This window comes from Empidonax traillii, unplaced genomic scaffold, assembly GCF_003031625.1.
Source record: "Empidonax traillii isolate 1590-97213 ecotype Southwest subspecies unplaced genomic scaffold, ASM303162v1 scaffold361:size2146424, whole genome shotgun sequence".
Classification (NCBI taxonomy): Eukaryota; Metazoa; Chordata; class Aves; order Passeriformes; family Tyrannidae; genus Empidonax; species Empidonax traillii.
Window position 1 is genome coordinate 1,568,419 of NW_020955554.1, and position 23,190 is coordinate 1,591,608.

Sequence of the window (23,190 nt, forward strand, 5' to 3'; positions counted from 1 at the left end):
GCTACTATTGTTGCTCCTCTGCAATAAACTGCTGTGCTGCAGCTGTGCTGGACTGTGGATGTTTGGGAGTGAGATTTCTGAGGCTGTGAAGACAAACTTAGTAGTGATTTTAAGAAAAAGGTTGGTCTTGTCTTTTTGGGCTCCTCCTTTGAGTTGTAGTGCTGATACTTTAGTGGTGTCCAAGCTCAGAATCTCAGTGCAGTGTTACATGTTTGTGATTTGTCTTTATAAAGGAAAGAGGTAAGTTTTGTGGCAGGAACAGCGTTTTGGTCCCCAAAATACCTGTGTGGATGGACTTATACTCTCTAGAATATTCTTGGTAGTACAAATGAGGGGTTTCAAATGAGGAATGGTTTGAAAATGACTTTAGCTGCTGGGGTGTTATCTCCCATGTTACTGTCTCTGTGGAGCAGTGCAAGCGATCACCCAGGGATGAGAAAGAAACAAATCTACAAAAAAACCTGCACAATTTTAGCCCAAGCAAGCCAGCTTCCTTTTGAGTTCTGTGCTTCACAGTTGTATGATTAAAAGTGCTTTTTTTTTTTTCTGTTCATAAGCAGTAAAAATAATTTCCCAAGGGTAATGAATGCACTTCCTGTGGTACATTTTAATTAGATGCAGCTAATGATGGCGTAGCTCGTCGTTTCAGGAACTGTCTCAGTGGCATTTATGGCTTGGTGTAAACGCTCGTATATCACGGGATTGCTTGAAGGAACTGCAGCTTTGAGAGATGGCAGGTTTGCGGTGCTGAGGGAAGTGACTCATCCACAGGAGGAGTGAGTTAGTGAGGGTAGATGGTAGAGCATGTTCGGGCTGCAGGCCCTGCAGTCAACAGGAGCTGTTCCTGGGTGTCACTCACAGAAGGCATATCTTACCTGCAAAGTCTCCACACCACTCACCTGGGCAGTCCAGCTATTGCGTGATTCACGAGTGTCTAAAGCGTGGATCAGGGCCTTCTGCACCTCCAAAGTGAAAGTTATAGGGGAAATCACCTTTTCTATAAATGGATTTACCAGCACAGGCCTTTAGAACTGTAACATCGTACTGTGAGCAAATTTGAGTCATAGGAGCTAAAAATCTTCGAGTCAGCAAATCTTCTCTTTCGTGATTTATTTTTTTAAAGGTCAGAAGGTGACTGTTACAGTCAAAGAATAGTTATTTGTACAGGAAAACCTTCCCAGATGAGGTGCAACCCTGTCCTAAACCTCTGAATCTGCAGCCTAGGTTTCCCAGAGCTGCTGGGTGTAAGGTAAAGCTGAGCAAGAACTATTTGAAAAGAAACATAGACTTATGTTTAGCTTTTCTTTTTGTTTTGGTTATTCTATAGTTTTTTCAGTAGATGCTGAATTTATTTGATTTAGGGGAGAGAAGGACTTTGCTTTAAAACATACCAGATAGGAATCTTAGGACAGACTTTTTGCACTCAAACAGCTGGAGCAGCTGTAGATTCCCCACTGAAATGAAAATGCAACAATTCAAGATTTAGAAAAGCAAAAAGTGTGACCAGAGCATTAAATAGAATGGCCATATGATACCAAAATTAAGCTCTGTGTTTATTATAAAGAAAATCCTTGTTGTAGAAGGGAAAAAAATGAACTTGTTCCACCACTTTCTTTTTTCCTCAGGAGAAAACACAGAATATATCCTAGGTAATAAATCTGTTTTATGGCTCACACGAGAAAGGGTGGAGAAACTGCCATTATTTTCTTCCCAGAAATGGAAATACACATGAGCTAACATGGGAGACACTGGGGTTTTCATCCAACCAACGCACAGCTGCCTTCTGCTTTTATTATTTTCCTAAGCCTAATAATTTTTCATTTGATTAGCTGGTGGCTGACAAAGCTATCACTTGCACGGTGTTTTGTATATTTAGTCGAGTAGGTGTGATGGGAAAAAGATATTGTGATGCTTACCCAGAAGCAGAGCACAACCTGTTCATTGATGGGGAATTTCTACTTGCCTCTCCTTGAAGTGCAAGTTTCTATCATCAGGATTTGAGTTTGTATATCAAGAAAGCAATTTCCTGACAGCTAGAAACAGGAGAATTGTTTGTTAATTCACATTGCGGAATTGCACGATGCTCTGCAGATGAATAAACTGTCAGGTCTCAGCTGGCAGTCTGTGGGGCCAGTTTTGCCACAAGAAAGTGGTGAGAGTATTTGAGAGGGAAAGAGTCCTGGTCAGTGGTTGGAGGTGTGAGAAGTAGAGCTGCAAACAAGATATATCAAGGATTTCAGCTCCCACAGCAGGAGCTGTGGAGAGACCCACAGACACGCATAACGTGCAAAAATCAGCAGCCACCACAAACCCATGCAGACAGTGAGACAGAGTGATACAGTGAGCACATCCATGAGTGTGGGAGTGTTGGAGCCGTCTGGGAATGAGGTTGCTGAGAGCCATGTCTGTGCAGACCCCTGGGAAGCCGTGGCTTCTCAGTTTGGAGTCCGGAGGGAGAGTGGCCCATCCCAGAACTCCTCTTGGAAACATGTGAAACATGTTTTCCCTGTCCTTGGGAACATGTGAAACATGCAGGACCTTTTACATCTTTTTTTCTAGTTGTGTGTTTGGGCCTCCATCATTTCCCTTCAACAATTGAGGGTGTTGGTTGCTTCCTCCTGTGTTTGTGTAGGAGAAGCTTTTTATAGTCCATTTTTCCAGTTGGCCTATGTACTTCCTCCATTGCAGGGTAACACATCGCTCTTCCCACTCCCTCCTAAGCACTGCAGCTGAGGGGAGACCTGCAGGGTTGGTTTATTTGCAATAAAAATGGAGCTGTGGGGTTGAGCATGATCATTATTCCTGCTTCAAAGTGTGTTCTTCGACAAGTTGTCTTTTGTTCTCGATAAGGGAGAAGCACGTAAGGAAGCAAAGAATAATCACTATTATTTGTATTTAGTTTAGAGGACATTCAGTTTGAACTGCACATTTCCAGCTCAGTTTTTGTTTAGCTGAAAATCTACCTATAAAAACAAGTTTGTCAGAAATGTGAATTGAAGTGGACTGCATTCTGTTTTTTGGCAGAAAAATTCTTAATGTGATGCCAAATGGGAAGAATTTTTCAGTGTCATCCACCCCAGACTTCTGCAAGGATTACAGCTGAGGTGAAGGCAGTGTAGGAGCTCCTCATGCACCCATTATTTTTCCCTGTAGGGATGAGTCTGGCACAGTGACAGCACTTGAGCCTTGCAGATTTGGAGCTGTGCCGGAGGTCTTTGCTCCAAGTCACATCAGATACACCAAGGAGAAAGGAAGGGGAGGTGGCACGGCCACTTTGCCATCAGTAGCTGGCAGAGTCCTGTCCCTGGTCAGGGCAGCGTGTGCTGTACCCTGCTTGGGGACAGTGCAGCACCTGGTTGTTCCACGGCCTCACTGCTGCTTGCTGGATGTTTTCATCACCATTTGTCCAGGACTGTCGCTTAGCCCCAAAATAGAATTAGTAATATTTAATATTGCAGTTCCCCCCCCATGACAGATAGATTATTGAGAATATCTACTGGGAATACCCTTTATTTCCAATGATTTGGATGATATTTCTCAGGAAAGGTTGTGTTTTGAAACTATTTTTTCAATTAATTTTTTTTTAATGTAATATCGCGGGGTTTTCCAACACAGCAGAACGCAGCCCAGGCCCTTCAGTGGAGGGGCATGTGCAGACATGGCCACTGTGGGTTGAACTGCCTCACTCTTGGGATCTTTACTGGTTTCAGTCTCTGGATGTGCCTTTGTTTCTCCCAGTGTCGAGTTGGAAGGTGCTGGGGTAACTCCCACAGTCAGGGCAGCAGTTCACTCCTTCCCCATGTACCAGCTGTGCTACGAGCTTGCAGAAGAAAGTGGATCTGAGGGAAACAGCTTAACTGCAACACTGAGAATCCTCCCACCTTAAATCTCACCATGGGATGTCTTAGGTCCTGACAGGTCACTCTTTAGCTCCTTTTGTGTTTTGTGATCTCTCTACGAAAGTAACATTTTAAAGGCATTTGCTTATTTTATTATTCCAATAAATGATTGAAATCTGTACTTAGCATTTAATTATAGTGATTTTATACCATAAATATTGTATAGTACCTGATGATGTAATTGGGCAGTTTTATTTTAGCCCCCCCTTTTCTAAAGTAAGGGGACAGTCTCTGACATTCCTGCCTTCGTGCTTGTGCCCATTAAATGTGGTTATCATTACCTAGTGACGGCATATGTTCTTCCTAACTAGGACTGTCTTCTCTTTCATGCTGATGCTATCTCCATGCTGGATTGTTCCTGGCCCTGGTAGCACCCCGGGGCAGGAGTGGGAAGTAAATGTGTCCCATATGGCTGCTTTAGGCAGCATTTTGGGTGTGGGGAGATGGGAAAGGAGAGACAGTGGGGTCTGCGTGCCTGATCCACCCCTCGCTGTCATATAAGCAGTGGGGCGAGCAGAGGGGGAGGAGAGGCGAGTCAGGGGTAAGGTGGGAGTGCGCTGCATGGACTGTGAGTGAGGTGGGATAGCACAGGGTGCCGTTTGCTCATGCAGGAGCAGCAGCCAAGGAGGAACTGGCCTGAGTCAGCCGCTCTTCCTGGAGCACCTCCTGGGGTGGTGCTGCCACGGGCAGCCCCATGCAAGACCGAGCCTGAAGGCTCCAGCGAGCTGACTGCAAATATTTTGCAGAAGCCTTATTTTCTGGTAATTACTTTAATATGATTCAGTGTTTTCTCTTTTGTCTGATCTTGTTATGAGCCTTCTCGCCCGCTCCTTGTCCCACTGCCGTGGGAGCAGGGCAGGCGTTCCCATGCCACGTGCAGCATTCCTGCTGCCTTTCCCCTCGCTCTTCGTGCCTGGGAGTAGGTGCAGTTGGAAGTGCTGGTGCTGGTTAATACAGCCAGCCAGCAGTGTGTCCTTTCAGCAGAATGACTGATCCTGGACCTGTCCTTGTGAAGCCTTTCAAACTACAAAGCTGTTTCCGATAGTGAGGGTAGAGCAGTTTGTAGAATTGGGGTCCAGGTACTGTTTGCCAGTTCACATTTCTGGTGATTCCTGACATTAGAGCTCCCATGGAAACCTGCAACTTTGCTTCTGAGGCAAGTGTTGTGGATGAACTGAGTCCAAAGCACCCAGTGTTCAATAGGTATATGAAGAATGCAGGATTTAAGTTCCAGTGCTCAAACAGTATTTACTGGGAGACTGATAATAACAGTGAACAGACTCACTCTGTTCCCAGATCTCGAGGGTTTTAAAAGTTCAGCAGAACCAGCAAAATACCTAAAGCCCAGCCTCTGAAATCCAGCCAAGTTCTGTAAAGATTACAATGGTAGCTTCAAATAAATATAAATTGTGCTCTTTAAAGGTACCGTTTATTTAAAAGGAATTATTTTGCCAAACCATAAATGAACCAGTAACTAAACCAAGAAATAACAGATCGAGAGATCTAATATTATAATGTTTAGAAAAAACCTTTCAGATATTTTTAATCCTTTTGTTTACCCATGTGATTCACATTTAATCCCAGCTAGACTAATTAATACATACATATCTTTATAGAGACCGTGCACTTCTCATAAGCAATTGACTGGTCTGTGTTACCACATTTGTTCAGCACAGGTGGGGGGAGAGAGGTATAGAGTACAACTCACTTGCATAATCTCTTGCAAGTAATAGAAAAAATCTGTCTCACGTTATACCTGCAAGAAATACATGGGTGCTCATAATTCATATTATCCCATAAAATTTAGAAGAGCATTCAGAGACTGCAAATGAAGGTAATTTATGTGTAAAACCTCATCCATGAAGAATTTATGGCCATAGTAGGTATAACATACTTTGGCAGAGACTTATTCCCTGAAACTAGTACTTGCAGACTTGAAAAAGGAACATACCAAAGACCTTTCAGGTTAAACTGGAATCTTCACAAGGAATTAGACAATTCCATAGACAGCAGGACTGCAAACGGACAGTGAAATGATGTGCCCTGTAACATCATTAATGCAGCAATTGTGCAGGAAGGGCTCTGGGGGGAGAGGACTGCAAAAGCAGACAGGCTGCTGTCTTTCCCTGAACAGCATCTCTGAGTGGCATGGCACTGCTGGAAATGGGTGCCAGGCTCGAGGGACCAGCTGTCTGACCCTGCAGGGCATTTCTGTTTGCAGTACAGTGCCATGCAATGTTTTACTTTGAAAGATTTCTATTGTTAGTGCACTGAATTCTCATAAGGATAATAAAGAAAAAAAAAAGGTAGCAAGGATGTTAATACTGCATTGTTGATACCTGAAATATTAATGTACTTAAAGTCTGATCCACTGATAGTCAAATGCCTGCCTGTTACTGTGCATGTTACTAACATGGCATTTATTTGGAAAACGTACAACTTGGAAAATGAATTTTAAGTTTGTGTGTTTATTTTTCTTGGCAGTGAGTTTTAGTTATCTCAGGAGGGAACAGCTCTCCAGGTGCAGTGAAGCTGTGTGGTGCCATGAGTGCTCCAGCAGGAAGGTATGCAGGACAAGTATGCAGGGAGCAGGATCAGAGCAGTTTCTTCGTGCTCCAGCACTGTGTGCTACTGAGATGTCTTTGTGCCACTTCCAAATAGGCCACGTTGAGCCAGTGACACAGAGCAGGGACTTGGGGCCAGCCACATCCTCAGATCAGGGGCCCACAGTTTGGCTCATGGTCCCTGTTCCAGGCACTGGGCTTTGGGGACTCCCCAGAGCTGGGTGACATCCCTGCAGGTTGGGGATCCTCCCCAGGCACCCTGTTCCGTGCATCCCAGCCCCTGATGGATGGCCAGTCACACCCCAGGGCTCTGGGCACCCTGTTCCATGCATCCCAGCCCCTGATGGATGGCCAGTCACACCCCAGGGCTCTGGGCTGCTGCTCTGCTGTCACAGCTGGCTCTTTGCTGCATCTGCAGCATTTACAGGAGACCTGCGAAGGGGTAGAAAGAATCACTATTTCACTTTAATATAGGACACAGAAAAGTTCTTTAAAATGTGTTTGGCTCTTTTCTTGTAAAAAAAAAAAAGGCTTCTGTTTGCTTTATTTTTTTTTTGGTAACATTCAGCATATCAGCAAAAGCATTCTTTGTTTTAATTAGAGAAGGTGGAGACTTCTGCACATGTGTGTAGCTCCCATGCTCTGTGCACGAGGTTTTAGCAGGGACACTTCCCGAGCACAAAGCATCGAGTGCAGTCCAGGCTGGCTCCCTGTGCCCGAGGAAACTGCTGGTGCTGTGCTGGCTTGGAGAAACCCAGCATAAACAAATCCTCCCTCGTGGGCTCAGATGTGCCACGGGGAAACACTTCTGGCTTTTAATCAAAAGAAATGGAGTGTTTGGTTCATAGCAATGTCTTTTTTTCTCTTGTTTCAGTTAAATAAATGTTAACACAAAGGAAGAGCTTAAAACTGTCTGACTAAAGCCTCAGCTAATTGAGCTTTGGTTCCGTGACAGTTCCATGTCATCATCCTTTTTGTTTGCCACTTTTTTGGGGAAGTACTTCAGCCATATGGCAAAAATAAACAGAAGAAACCTTTTAACTCTTCACACTTAAATACATTTATGCATATTTTTAGTTACTATTTACTTCTTGCAAATTTATCTTGATCTGAAAAAAGTTTCACATGTATTGTTTTCTTAACAAAGATTTGACCTTCATCTTTAGAGACACGGTTTCACTATTCTTCCTATCAGCAGTGAGTTCAAAGGAGCACTTCTGAGCGTGCAGGCAGAACCCAGTTGTATTGTGTAAAACAGAAATGTGTGGTTTATAGCACGGGAGTTTAGAGAACAATGCAAAGGTCAATTGTGTTGCTTGCTCTCCTGTCACATGATGTGGGTGTGTATATGAATGCATCCCTGGAATTCCACTGTGGGATCTGCATCTTTGAAGCTGATGCTAAAATTACTGCCGAGGCTCTTGCACAGGCGGATACTGATGGAAGATTCAATGAAATCGAAGGTCGCCAGTCTGGAGGCGTTGAAAGATACCTGGCTATGATACTATTTCTGATTTAATAATGCGAATGGGAGGCTAGCCCTTTGTAATAATTAGGACTAATTACTGAAGAGGTGTTGACAGATGGGCTAAGAGGAAACAAACTGCCTTTATCCAGTGGCTTAGAGTCAGATTACTAGTCTTGTGTTATCTGTTTCTCAGAAAGTAGAAGCTTCAATCATTCACTAAGTCTTCAAAGGGGAAAGGGATCCTAACAATGTACAGGATTGGGATGAAGCTATGAAACACATCTTTGACTCAAAATGCCTAAATTAATCTCCTTTCCGTAAATTATCATACTTCTAAAGTTTGGGTTACAGATGGAGAATCTGATTATAGTACTGAAAAATACATGAAATCAATATTGATGACTGTCCTGCTTGTGGGTTGGTTCCTTGCTGTCAGTTATATTAATATGAATTCTTTGATTCCCTCTTATGCCATTCTTGCTGTGCAGCTGAAATGGGGACAAGGGAAAGTGTCGGGTGCTCTGCGTTCGGCGTTTGTTCTGCACAGGTGTCATATCTGATCAAACACACAAAATGCATCTCTCAGACTTAATTACAGCTATTTACCTTTTTAGCAGACAAGGTCATGCATATTTTAGGAAGAAAACAACACATTGCAATATAACTGTATTTTCTGAGGAATTAGGCGTTGATGTAGGATTTCCTGAAGAAGTGTTTTCTCTCTCCCTTTGGATGCAGTGTCCATCCAGTACCTGTGTGTGAAGTACATCCAACAGCCCAGTGTCAGTGGAGTTAACAAAGACATTCAGGCAGTAATGCTTTGTCACCAGGAGCACTCACTGTGACTTAATGTAGGCAAATGGCTAAAAGTCTTCTCAATGACTACTGAGGGCTTCTCTTCGCCCTCTCCACCATCTCTCTGGTTTTTAGGAGGATGCAGTAGATGTGGTTCCACTCAATAGCATTTATAAGAAGACGTAGCTTTCAATTATTTATTTACTTTTAACGAAAGAGGCCTTTTAATTAGCGTTTAAATATTTATAACAGTTTTATTGTGCTGTAAAATCGGTTATATTTTGATCTAGATTCTTCTGGTTTGAGATAGTGGGTTGGTAGAAGTTTTCCTAATGAATTTGGTCAGAACACGACATAATGTGATTATCTGCCGAAAGACTGGCACTGCAGGGCGTGCCAGCAGGGCAGCCTGGCACGATGGGGGCTGTTCAGCACACCCTCAAAGGCTGCAGTGCAAGTTCAGGGGCAGCAGAATTGTTCCAAGTTTCGAATTAATGCGGTGAAACAGTTTTGCATTTTTCGCTACATTTTTGGTCAGGAGTAGTTTCTGCTGGATGAGAGGAGCCAGGCCTGAAGTTACTGTGTAAACTGTGACTCTCCTCTGGTGCTTTGGGGGTTATTTCTCTCCATGTGCTAAATAGTAGTTAGTGTTACTCATTCAAACATAGAGAAAGGGACTGACACAGGAACAGTCAGGACCAGAAACTGGGAATTAACCATCATCAGTACTCAGCCTGTTAAATGTGGAACCAGGTTTTTATAAATATCCCTCACGTTTTAACAGTTTAATTGTTTAACATGTTCAGTGTGTAAGCATATGCTCATATGCTTGGAGATGAGCATATTTAACTAATGCTTTGTACGTGCTTGTGTAAAATGGAGGCAGATTTATGTAAGCACACTGGAGTGAAAGAACAATTATGGGTTTGTGTCTAAAGTATAAGCTTAGCCTTAAATGTTAAAACGAAGATTAATTTTTTTATTTGATATTCAGGTAATATTTGCCTTGAAAATGTCATTTCTGTTTGCAGTGGAGTTATAGTGATCCCTTTCAGATTTCTTGGACTAAACTGCTCTCCAGAAACTTGGCTTATCCACATACTTATGGTGTATTGAGTAGGAATCCTACTAGACAAATGGCACATACTATTAGTAATTAAGCTTGAATTTTGGGGGATATTTCTTAGCCTAAAAATAATAATAATGTGTAACTTTGAGTCATATATTTAAAAGTGATACACGTAACACTGTCTTCTCTGTCTTTTAAACTGAAGGGCTTCTTGGAGAAAGTAAAGTGCTAGTACCCAATGGGACAGACTTTGAAATGCAATTGCTTCTGAGCTTGAGTTCACCTGAGTAAGGATTTTAGGTTTTCACCTGATGCATTGGTGCAGACTGTTCACATTGCTTTGTTCCTTAAAATGCCTGTGGATCCCAGTGGCCGTGGGAAGGGACTGGCTTTGTCTGGAGTCAGTGAATGGAGCCCTCATCCCAGCCCTGGTGCCTGTGCCACCGTCAGAGGTCACTCCCTGGCCCTGCCCCGGGTTCTCTGTGCACAGGGAATGACCAGAGCAACGCTGGTCCTGGAGATGTGCTGTGTTCACACGGGAGCAGAAACCTTCCAAAGAGAAAATGCTTTATAAATGCTGGTGCAGGGAAGCCTGCAAACCCCCCTCGTGTGAGCGGTCTCACCAAAATCATCTGGCACTTTGGGCAGGCGGAGATCAGATCCAAACTTTGGAATGCAAAACATGAGCTGGACACCAGCAGGAATTGCCCTTCTTATTTAATATTCCTCCAGTGTTTCTGTCAATTTATCCTGTTTGCTGTTTGCAGTTTCAAAGCATATTTTTTAACTGTTATGAGACAGAAGTTGAGAATATAAACACGGGGTAGGACACACGTTCCATGCTCTGATATGGATGTATCTCCCACTTTGGCAGTGCTGGTGAAGGATGCAGCCTGTTCGATGAAGTGCAGAATCTTTTTTTCCTCTTTTAATGAAGATGTATTTTGTGAATGTGTTTTGTGCTTGTCTTTTGAAGCCTGAAATGTGAAGTGTGTGGCTGAGGTGACGGGCAGTGTTTGGGGAGCCCTGGCAGAGCTCAGCCTGCAGTGCAGTTGGATTGAGCTGCCTGCCGGTGTCCCAGCCCGGCTCAGGCGGCTGCAGGAGCGGCTGCTCCCCGAGCAGAGGGAATGCAGAGCCAGGAGCACAGCTGAGCTTTTAAAAGCAGAGTGCTTCCTTGTGGCTTCAGAGTCACTGCTCGGTATCTCCTCCCACCAAACGGGCAAGAACTGCCAATTTCAGGGACGTTCACGTTAAAAAAGTAAAACTCGAGCACTTCTGACTGTAACCATCAGTCATTTTTACCTCAAGTACGGCCAAAGCAAAATAAAATACAACACTGCTAACTCCGTGTGCAATAGAATATTTGTATATATTTCTTTATCAGATTTTAATCCAAATACAGTATTTATAGAGTAAGAAAAGAATTGATATACTTTTGTTTTAGTTGAATCTAAGGTGACTTGATGTAAAATTAAAATGCAGTGTCTTGTAAAACTTACAGAGATACTGAAGCGAAAGTGATTTTAAGATTAGCGTGAAATTGGGCTTTGGTCTCTTTCTCCAGTATTGTTGACTGTATCAGGTCAGATCCTGAGCAGACCTCAGTGTCGATGGAAACAGCTCTGTTTCTGCTCGTGGTCCTGGACATCAGGAATCAATTGGTAAGTCATTCTGGGATGTATTTTAGAAGTATAAATTCATTTCCTAGAGGTCATGTTTTATTATGTCATATCATGTTACATATACTTTTCCTTAATACTAAAAACTCTTGTTATACTTCACACTTTGAAGAAGAAAGTGTAGAAGATATAATGTCCTATGATTTGTGCTGTGTTTCATGTTCCTATGCCCTGTGGGAGGAAAAGAAAAGTAATAGAAGAGACAAATAAATAAAGGTGGTGTTGAAACTGGCATGACAGTTTCTGCTCTTGCACAACGGAACTGCAATCAATTTATTGTCTTCGTTGGGCAAATGCCAGAATAACAGTATAATATTATACAAGAGTAGATTAATTAAAGTGTAATTAGAATGGAATAAATTAAACAATCATAAAAGTTTGTCATGGGAAAAATATGTGTTTAGAATTAATTAGTTTTCAAATAAAGTGATATTTTAATTGCTCAGAGTTACAGAATCCTTAATTGCAGACATACAGTTCTGGCCCAAATAACTTCAGTTGCTGTAACAGCTTGATATATTCCTTCTCTGTCAATTCTTTTTAATAGTTTGTTACTAAACGAGATTATTGCCGGAATGTCTGCTAAAATGTCTGGAAGAGGTTTAATTAAGCCCAAGCTATCTGAGGACATTATTAGCTCTTGGAACCACAAGCTTTGTAGCTGATGCTGCAGCGCAGCACCCCTAATTAAGGAGGATGGGCAGACAGAGCCCCGTGGCTGACAGATTGCTATGCATGGCTGAGCTACAGGCTACTCCAAACAGGCTTTTGATGGTCCTTGCCTTATCAATTTTCTGCTAGATTACAGTGATTTATCACATGCCCAAACCTAAATTCATGTTAGTTCTGCTGGTATGGAATAGAGACACACTTGTATAAATACTTCTTTTCACTTCCACTGTGCTGTATAAGTGCATATTGATATTCTCCAAGTTTTCAAAGTGATTGGGCATTTGTCATCCTTTTTCCCCAATAATTATGTGTTTCAGAGCTGAATTACTGTGGGCTTTTATGCTTTCTTTCCAAACAAGGCTGGCTGTAGTTACATCTTTGCACTTTCCCAAGCAATTAGTGGTTTCAGAAAGTAAAACAGATGGGTGTCTTTTCCCTCATCTGCAAAATGAACCTGTTTATGAAACACTAGAATTTCATCTGCTTCAGCTGGATTTCATGCTGGATTTTAGGCTCCCTTATTAAAAGCTAGTGTAATTACAGGAGAGGCAGGGGCTCTCGTGTTTTCAGACCCCATGTTTTTGGCTTAAATGTATCCGTGATATTTGGGTCTCCAAAATGTTTACTTCAGTAATATTTGCAGTGCCCAAAATGTTTAACTGTGTTAAAAAGGGTCACCCAGCTGATAGCTGAAGGCACATATGTCAGAAGGAAAGACTGAAAAAAAATTATCAGTCCGACACAGTGGGAGCATTAGAATGATTAATGTTTATGTTAATTTATGGCTTTTACATATTGATTAATAGCTTTTTGTTTCAGTGACCAAAATGTGTAAGTGGCAATGAGATCCATATGCTAACTCGGTGTCTTTCAAATGATTCCAGTCACTCTTAGTTTTGTTCCCATGCTGAATCTGTTTCCATAGAGAAAGCCATTGTTGTCCAGCGACTTTTTTTTATAACGTGCAGATGGAGGGATTTCAGGAGGGTTTCAGCATTCCCCAAGGTTGCACACTGACATTCAGACACGCTTTTTTTGCAGACTCCAGTGCCTAAAATCGTAGTGTATTGTGTTTTAGCCTGGCTCAGGTAAGGCATGCTCCCACAGAAGGTGCTCACGCTGGGAGGAGCATTATCGGAGTGGAAATCATTAATGTGTTGTGTTGCCTGATGGTTGTTAGTCATTGTCTTTCTGGCTCCCAGAGGGTTTCTTGGCATATCACCAATTGCTGATAAGCAATTTTGTTTGCTATCTGTCCATTGACTGTGACAATTAAAATGTGGAAACTTCCATCATTCATTGTCTAAATGTCAGCAGAGAGGGTAATTTTGGGGATCTCCTGAGAAAGGATGAAGTCCTGACTTCCCTTGAAGTCAATGGGAAGTGGAAGTTCTCAGCACTTCTCCAAGTGAGACTTTTGAAGTGTTTTTCTTCTCTTGTTAGTCACTGGAAGTTATTTGGTGAGTATTTAGAATGAGAGCTCTGACAGTATTTGGTGTTCCCAAGCTGGAAGAGGAAGGGCTCTTGTGAGCTGTAATGCTGGCTCTGTGGCAACAGGTTTATGGTATCAGCTCATAAAGGATTGTCTAAGTAGGTCATATAAATCACTGCACTCCTTTTGACATTGATGTGTCGCTAACAGCAAGTTTTGCAAGCAGGGTAGGAACCTATCGACAGTATCCGGATGCTGCATTTTCTAGTGCAAGCACGAGCACACTGATGAATGCTCCCAGTCCACTGCTGTGATATTTTCTTAATTATTATTATTATTATCATCATCATTATTTTAGGGTTTGAAGTCACAAATACACATCACTGTGCTTAATCTCTACTTAATCTCTAGTTGTAAGTAATAATATGAAAAATAACCAATTTAAAAGAAGGCATTTGTTATCCTTCTGAAAATTAGGAGTGCTGTATTAGTACATTTACTGGTTAAATCAAAAATTTATACTACTTTTAATTTCTGTTTGACATCAATTTCCCAATTTAAAGATTTCTACTGATTTCTAGCTTCCACTTGAAATAAATTATTTTTTAAATTAGCTCTAGATAAACCCTAGAAGTGTAACAAATTTTCTGTCTCACTAAAGATAGAAATAAGAGTTTTAAACGGAGGGCTGCATTGTTCTTTGACTGACAAATGAATTTTCATATTTTCTAGGGCTCTGACCCTTGCAATTCTTGGTGTAGCGTTCCCACATGTCTTGATCGGGGTTTTACTTTTACCAGTGCATGTTCTGTCTCTGCACACAACACACATGGGAGCAAGAATGCAAAAAGCAGGGGGGGCTGGCTTTGGGATTTTCATTCTTCCCCAAGTGTTTGTGTGTGTCAGCTTGCTACAGGACCCCAAAAGGCATTTCTTTGTCCCTCAGTTACTCTGCACCTCAGGTGCAAGGAGATTTCAGATGACTGTCTCCCAACATCCCTTTGTATTGCTGACTCCCCTGTCTCAGTGTGTTCTGTCATCTTTTGGTTTGGACGTGCAGAATCAAAAGCTGGGCTTAAAAACTTGTCACAACATGACTGAGGAATTGTTTACTGAACTATATACCTGCTTTGAGACCATGTGTAGTCAGTAAGATATAAAACTTCCCTTCTGCAGTCAGATGAGGTGAACTTTAACTCATTCAACTCGTGTGGATGTGCCTGGCATCCCTTCTGACGATGGAAATGCTACTCATTCAGTGGCTTCTTGTAGCCCTGAACTCCTAGGGAGGGTTCTGCACTCCCTAGATGTGCCGTGTGGCTGCTTGGGCTGGGCTGGTTTGTGGTTCCCTGTGAACCCTCGGGGGGTTCAGGGGTCTGAGGGTTGGAGGGTTGGAGTGTTGGGGGCTGGTGCTGTTTGGGACGCTCCTCCCGCCAGGGCTGCCTGCTGTGTTTTAGCAGTGCAGGTTACAGACAGTGGAATTCCAAACCTGTTTTATGGCACTGTTAACCCGAGGGAGTGTGTGATTTCCACCGACCTGCTGTGCCATGTCACTCGTGTCCCCTTCCCCAAGGCCCTCCGTGCCGGGGGCAGCGCGAGGGACACCCCAACTGCAGCAGGGGACAGCACACACGGCCTGCAAAGGGCCAAGAGCAGTTTATTCCCATCTTTCCCAACTCGTTCTTTCTCTGCTTGTCCTTGGGGAGGGTGGCACCTGGCAGACTAGGAATTTTCCAAAAATAACAGGGATTTGGTGTACCTGTTTGCAAGCACACCTGGATGTGTTGGATATTTTGCAGTAGTAATTATGTCTGCACACCTGCTGGTTTCAGTCCCAAAACAGTTTGCCAGACATGCCTAGAGAGATTTATTTCTCCTATAACTGAAAAAGCTCTTTTACCACTGAGTTTTTACTACTCTAAATAAGCCTAAAGAAAAAAAGAAGAGGATTTTTTTCTTGTCTTTGCTTGAGCCGTTGGTATCTCAAACTGAACTGTGGAGTTTGTTAGGGGGAGGAGGGTGTTTGGATGATATTTTAATAGCAATTTGTTTTTGCTTCAATGTGTGATAGAAATACAAGTGACAGGAGTGGGAACAGGAGAGTTGCTGAATTCTGCTGGAATTTTTCCTGTGGGAATCTGTTAATGTTTTTAATTCTCTGAGAGATTTTTCTAAGGTAATCCTTTTGACATTTACATATTTTAAATGACTCTCATTAAATAAAAGCTTAACTTTTTTATATTGAATGGTGAAGTGATGATACTGGAATACCACTGCATAGCAATTCAAATGGTTTGAGGATTATTCTAATTGCAGCCTAAGCAAAGTAAGATTTGTGAGGGATATTAGTAGAGAATTGTTCTCTAAAATAAGTTTGAAGGAAGTTTAATTGTTCTGGCATTTAGCAGAATACCCTTTTTGGTACCTAATGTACCACTTGGCCATTTGCTGATTGAAGCCCTCATTTGGACAAGCGTGGCTTCCACCCTCCCTCGTGTTCCAATGAGAGCCCCAGGTCTGCACCCTGGGAAAGGAGCTGGTCCCTGCCTGTGTCCCACCAGGTGTGGCTCAGCCCCTCAGGGCAGATGCTGCTACAGCCCAGGGACAGCTGAAGAAATCAGAGGTGGAACATCTTTTAGAAGGAGGAGTGTGGTGGGGAGGTGTTGCATCTCTTGCAGGGGATATCCTCTTGCAAGCAGATACTGCCATAAGCAAAATGATTGCTGTCCTCATGTCTGTAACTCCTTTCCCAGCATGAGGCTATCTCTAAGACAAACATACAGTGCAGCCCGGCTTTTAAATCAACTTTCTTCTGTAGGTTGCACTTCGCTTGTTCAAGCCCTTGAGCCAGAATTTGCTCTCAGACCAGACTAAATACTAAGCAAATTCGTTTAATTAAATTTGTTGCAGATATCCCCAGTTAACAAGAACAGATTGGTCTCCCTGAGGCTAGATGGAATTAATAAGAAAATAAATGTTGTGCTAATTAGAGAACTCATTTTCAGACACCTGGGGTGAAACTTTAAAAAGTCCTAGAGATGTAGGATTGAAAATTCATTTGGAAATGAGTCTTAGGCTTCTAAATCACTTAGGCACTTCTGAAAAATTTACCCAGAGGCTTTAACCATCCCAGAATCATCATATTTAGCATGTTTGTAGCTGTCTGCTTAGCAAAGCACGGTATAACCATTATCTGTTCGTACCACAATGTATTTCATTGTCCCTGTAAGTGAGGTGGAGACACTGAGCTACCTGTGGAGCTGAAGGCAGGCTGACTATCATTTTTTTGAGGATGTTTGTGTGTCAACAGGAACAGATTGATGCTTTCTTGGAGCCGTTAAAGCACTGGTGCACCAAATGTCCATCTGTTTGCAACCTGTACCGAGGAACTTTTAATTAAATCTTGGTCTTTGGTGACTTGTCCAAGCTCCTGGATAAAGAAGACAGCATAGATGCAATTTTATAGTTCAGCACTTGCTGGAAGGAAAATGAGATGCTTAATACTGTCACACTGCCATTCACCTGCCAGGTCATGGTAGGAGGGAATAAGGAGTCATATCCTCAATAAAAAGTAGGTTTAATATTAAGCCAAATTTCCAGATTCACAGATATGATTAGCAGAAGAGTAAGGAAGGAACCAGGCTGCAAGGAGGAAACAGTCCCTTCATTTGCTTACAGCTCAGAAGGATGTTTTCTGTAGCTGGTTTTTTCTCTTGTAAGTGGTCTGAGGATTGTTCTGAACTCTCATCCTTGTAAAGACATGCATTAGCAGCGTCTGTTTGATGCCAGGTAAAACCCTTCCCACAGCCACGCACACACTGCTGTCTGTCAGCAAAAACTTGTGTGTCAGTAATTAAAAAACGCTATTAAAAGGCCGCCTGTAATCCCTGCTGGGCTGGGGGCGGGCTCAGCTCGGCCTCCTGGCCCCAGCTCCTGTGCCTTGCAGGGCTCTGCAGGGCTGGGCTGCCCCAGAGGGGACCCTGGGGACACCTGTACAGCTCAGTCTCACGGGTGTGTAACAGCTCCCAGGGGCAGCAGCTGCAGCACCTCACACAGGGCACTCCAGAGCTGGATCTCACCGGGGGGGCCAGCCTGTACATCGGGTAATGCCTGTCAGGAGTCCGGATCATCCGACAGCATCATAAACCAGATGAGTCAGGGCCCGAAAACATGGAGGGGATCCACTGAGCTCATCATTTTTATACCTAATTACACAGTGCTATTGAGAGAGAACTGCACATTATGCTGCACGTTTCATCACTAGTTCTAAAAGATAATTGCATTTAATTAGGACCTATAGATACCATGGTGATTACTGATCTATAAACACTCGAGGCAGACCTGCAGATGAAGTGCAAGAGCAAGTGCATCCACTGAACACAACTCAAAATGAACATGATGAACATGATGAACAGTTGAGCTGTTTTACATGGAACTTGTAGCTCTAGTGCTCTGTTGTGATTCTCTGCAATTCCTCTGCTGTGAGCCAGCAGGCAGGCCAACACCTTTTGTTTAATCTGGGGTAATGTGTGCACGAATGGGCAAAAGTGACAAAGTTGACATCTGCAGTGGTGAAAGCTGACCTTTTGTGTGTGAAGTCAGGTCAGAAAGGAAGCAGCAAACAGCATAGCTAGTAAAGCCACAGATAAGGCAGTAAACACTTTTTGTGCTGAAAATAGTTTTTGTAATGGATGTTATTATGCATTTTCCAATGAATTGCAAATTGCACTTGCAGTCAAATTGCTGGTTGCCTTGTCCCAGCACAGGTCTGGAGGGTCATTTGCAGCAAGTCAGAGCATAGAAAAGTCATCTTTGTCCTCTGGTGCTTGTGCAGAGCTGCCTGCACGGGTATTCCTGTGACTGGAACTAACCTGGTGAGGGTGCCAGAGCAGTGAGAGCTCCCTGGGGAATGGCACAGGCTGTCCCTGTGGGAATGGCTCGGGCTGTCCCTGTGGGAATGGCTCGGGCTGTCCCTGTGGGCATGGCTCGGGCTGTCCCTGTGGGAATGGCTCGGGCTGTCCCTGTGGGAATGGCTCGGGCTGTCCCTGTGGGAATGGCTCGGGCTGTCCCTGTGGGAATGGCTCGGGCTGTGCCTGGGGAATGGCTCGGGCTGTCCCTGGGGAATGGCTCGGGCTGTCCCTGGGGAATGGCTCGGGCTGTGCCTGGGGAATGGCTCGGGCTGTCCCTGTGGGAATGGCTCGGGCTGTGCCTGGGGAATGGCTCGGGCTGTCCCTGGGGAATGGCTCAGGCCATGATCCTCTAGGGAATACAAACCATGTGGAATAACAGTGTTAACATGGTAGTCACTGAGTGTGAAACACTGCATTTCTTTTTTCTTGTAGCCGTGCTTGGGACCAAAAATTCACCCACTCAAGAGTGACAGAGTTGTTGTGTTTGCCGTAACTCCAGTCTCATCAGAAATTCTTGGCAGTTGATATGGTCACTGCAATGCTTTTCTGGAAACAGTTGTGAGGGGAAACACAGAAGTAGTATTTTTATGGGGAGGAAGGGAAAAACGTAGCCAAGGGGCTAAAGGGAATGATGAATTGCTTGCCCACTGAAATTATGGGTATCCAGTTTCTTGTATTCTGTGGCTCTTGCCTTTTGCAGCGGGAAGAACAGGTGAGCAGTTTTGTATTTCCCAGAGAGTGAGAGGTGTGTGTGGCCAGCTCAGCACCTCACTGACCCAGGACTGCAGCAAAGGGCAGGCTGGACATTGTTTCAGCAGCTCATGTTCAGAGGGAATACTCTACCTGAGCTGCGTGGCGAATAGAAATAGCATTCAGTGACGATAACTCAAAGAGCAAAGTGACCAGGAAAAGCAATGTCCTCCCCAGAATGTATTTAAAGTTGTCATTTCACTTTAGCTTTCATTTTGCCTCACCCTCAGTAATATCTGTGTCTTCTTCTCACCCCCCACAGTTCTTTGCTGGGATGGCTCTGCCACCTCCAGATCCCCAGTTTGTGCTCAGAGGTACCGGTGCTGCCATCCACACTCTGCACTTCTCCTGTGGAGCCCCAGAACCCGAGATCCCTGTTCTGTTCTCGGGGTAAGTAAACCAGGATTTCTGGCTGCTCTGAGTCCGCTGGTTTCCTTTGAAAACCAGGTATTATTTTGATAAAGTGTATCTGGAGAGAACAGCAAAGTGTGGTTGTGAATGATGGGTGTGCTCTCTGTGCATCAGACTGATCACCCGAATGCAGCGGTCACAATAACAGCATCTGTTCCTGTTGCAGGTCTGAGACCGGGTTTATCCATGTCTGGAACCTGAAAACACACAGAGTGGACACAGCACTGGATGGCCATGGAGGAAAATCTGTCTGCTGTGTGGAGACAATGGGTGGTAAAGACAGGCTGCTCAGGTGAGCAGAGAGAGGGAAACCAGGGAAATGGTTCTTGTCTCTGGGATGGACACGACTGAAGGGAAAAAAAGTCTCGTCATTCTGGAGTCACTGAAAGTCTCTCCATCCAGCACATATGGGAGTGTAGTGAAGTACAAAAACACAGAGGAACTCTAGAATAAAAAGTGGGGAGAAAACCAGAAATTATTTCTTCATGATGTGTATGTTATGACATCACAACAACCTGGGATCTGTAATGCCTTTATTACTGCACTGAGATCAGGTGAGGTGTTTGGGTAAAGGAAATACGTTTGGATTTGAAGTTGACAAATCTTTCACAACTGGTTCTCAGGGAAGATTGATATAAAGAGTTTGTAAATAGGGGCAGGGAGAGAAGGGAAGGGAAGGAAAGAAGAGAAGAATCAGAGATGGAGAGTGGAAGGCTGAAAATGAGCAAGAATGCTGAGTTTCATGCCTTTGCTTTGTTGCAAAATATCCTCTTGTTTAGCAAGGGAAGGTCGGGAAGATTTGTGTACTTTGGATTAGACAGGTGATCTAGAGTAGATGCCAAAGTGTCTGTATGATTAGGAGGTGTTCTGACATGTTTATCTAGAGAAGACATCTCATAATATACAGTGGAACTCATTAGCATTTATACTTCTTATCTGCCTAAGTACAATTCTCAACACTCTTCCCCATAAAATCATATTGAATGAGCATTGTTTGTATAATTATAGAGTTTTTCCATTCCTCTGTTTCTGCTGTATAGTTAGTTCACATAGCAGTGCAATTTTAGGACAGCAGTTACCTGTATTTTGGATTTCTTCTTCTAAAGGAAAATCACAACAATGTCTTGCAGTGCCACATTGCTTGTATTCCCAGTGCTGTAAATGTTGTCAGTTTGTCACTCAGCTCAACAGGAGGTGGGAGTTTCTGTGCTGACACTGAAGGAGTCCCAACAGTGTGCAGATTTACATCTCCCCTGTTGTGGTTTCAAACTTCCATGGGGTGATCCAGCTAATTAAAGTAACACATGGAGAAGGGATTTTTGATGACTCCTTGGCCCAGGGGGTAACATGAGGACGTGTCCTGTGCTCCTGTAGTTTATGGACAGTGGGACCTTGTTCCAGAGCCAGTGGGCTCACAAAGCTGCAGGAGCAACCCCTGTGGGCCCGAGGGCTGTGCCCAGAGTCAGAGTGAGCTGCAGCCCCTGGGCTCTGGAGTGGGTGTTTGAGCCACAGCATTCAACATTTCCTTTCTAATTGCTGCCAGTCCCTCTGCTGTTGTCTCCCCACGGGGGAGTCCTGGCACACAGCCCTCTGTGCCCTCCCTGTGGCTGTAGAAGTTGCCCACTGATTAACTGGAGCTTTTTCTGTCTCTCTGATGCGATCTTTGTTGTCTTGCTGTTTGTCTTTCAGCTGTCAACACACCACATTTCCATGTCATTGCTAGGGTGCATGAGTGTTACCTGTGTGGCTCTCGTTTCCTTTTAAATTAGATCTGATTCATGGTAAAATATGTCTTTTATTGTGAATAAGTTCAAATGCTCATGAGAGTTTATAAGCACATGGATACCCGTAAATAGCATAGCTGGGCTCCATCAGGGCTGTCCCCACAGGGCCACAGCCAGCGGGGGCTGCAGTGTCTGATGGCTCTCGGCCCCCCTCCCCGGTGCCCTTCGACCCCGTGGGCAGGGACCCCGAGTCCCCCCCCCGTTAATGACACACCCCATTAACCCCCCCGGCTGCAGCCGCTCACCATGGCCTGTGTTGCTGTGCCAGCCAGGGCCGGGACCAGAGGATCTGCCTGTGGGATTTAGCAGAGGGCCGGAGCGCGGTGACGGACTCTGTCTTCACGGAGCACGTGGGATTCTGCAGATGCTCCCTGCTGAAGGTGGCACAGGGACGCTGGCTGATGGCCACGGCAGCCAAAGGCCTGGAGGAGGTAGGAAGTGTCTCTTTTTCTGGTGCTGGGGAGGTTGCTTTTGTCACTGAAATGACATGGTTTGGGAGGGGAGCATCATTGCTCTCGAACTCTCTGCTCAAGAGAGGGCAGCACAAGAAATCTTTGGGGGTTCTAATCACTAATTTTACTGCCACGAGGATGACTGAATTCTGTAACTCATGCTCTAACAAGGACACCAGCCCAAGGTTTGTCTGCCATTTAAGTATTTGCAGCAGCTGCTGCTCTTCACATGCAGGAGTTTGAAAACTCCTCTGGTGCTGCTGGATACTGGAAACGAGTCCTGCCTGGGAACTCATGGTCAGCAGGCCTGTCATCAGGTGGAGGTGCTCACCTCCCCTCTGACCTGAGCCTTGGCAGAGCAGGGGAGGTGCAGCTGATTTGTAAGGTGATCCCTGGCTGTTCTCCTGGGCTAATTCCTTCCCTGGGACTGGGGCTGGGAACAGTTGAATTCCGATTTCTGACCAGAGGTTTGCTCAGCGTGAGATAATTGCAGGGTCCGTTTCAGTTCCTACTGAAATGTCCACGTCTGACACCACTGTCACTGCACTCACTGACTGCCAGCTTGGTTGGAATTTCCACCTCTGCTGTGCAGAAATCATAGCTTTGTTGTCTACAAAGGACTGTTTGAGGACATCACATTGAAGGAAATTATTTCAAATACTTGACATCAAATGCCAAAATTATGAAAAAAAAAGTGACATAAATATGAAAAGAAATATTGTAGCTCACTGCAACTTGTTGATGTGTGTAAAAGCTCAGATGCTTTTCTGGTCTGTAGCTTGAAACTAAAAGTTGCATATTTTATACACATGAAGTACTAAGTGCCGATATTGCAAGAAAATGAGAACTTTGCAGAAGTTAAGCACATATTTAAGTACTTTGCTGGCTCACAGCCAGAACGTTCAGCCTTTCACAGCACTGAGTAAGCCTGCAGACACAAGCCCTGCACCAGTAGGTACAGCCATTCCCAGTGCCATCCCTTGTTCTGCTCACACAAAGAACTGCCTCCATTTTGCAGCTCGAGAATTCTCAGTTAACCCAAACTGACGGTGCCCTCCTGGCTCTGCCAGAGAAACCCTGGAGATAAAGAATGAAATCCTCATCTGACCCAGCCAGGAGAGCCCGGGGGCGCTTACAGCTCATCCTGGTTTGTTCTCATTTGCTGGTTTGGGCCCTGCCAGGGAGGATGATTTGCTGCCTCCTCAGGTAGGAGAGTTCCACTCTGTGTTGACCCTTTGCACTAGCACCGTGTCACATTTCCAGAAATTCCTGGGAGCTTCCAGACAGGCAGCACTGTGAGACGCA

At 44.2% G+C, this 23,190-nt stretch overlaps 1 protein-coding gene across 2 annotated transcripts in view; it reads left to right on the top strand.

Moving 5' to 3' along the window:
- GNB1L (G protein subunit beta 1 like) overlaps nucleotides 1–23,190 on the top strand; it is a 38,793-nt gene that overhangs the window by 4,389 nt on the left and 11,214 nt on the right. For both annotated transcript variants that reach the window (XM_027892611.1, XM_027892610.1), the window contains exons 2-4: nucleotides 19,501–19,628; nucleotides 19,816–19,941; nucleotides 21,702–21,864. In XM_027892611.1, coding sequence (XP_027748412.1) covers nucleotides 19,513–19,628; nucleotides 19,816–19,941; nucleotides 21,702–21,864 — 405 coding nt within the window. In that variant the 5' untranslated portion in view covers nucleotides 19,501–19,512. The remainder of the gene's footprint in view (nucleotides 1–19,500; nucleotides 19,629–19,815; nucleotides 19,942–21,701; nucleotides 21,865–23,190) is intronic.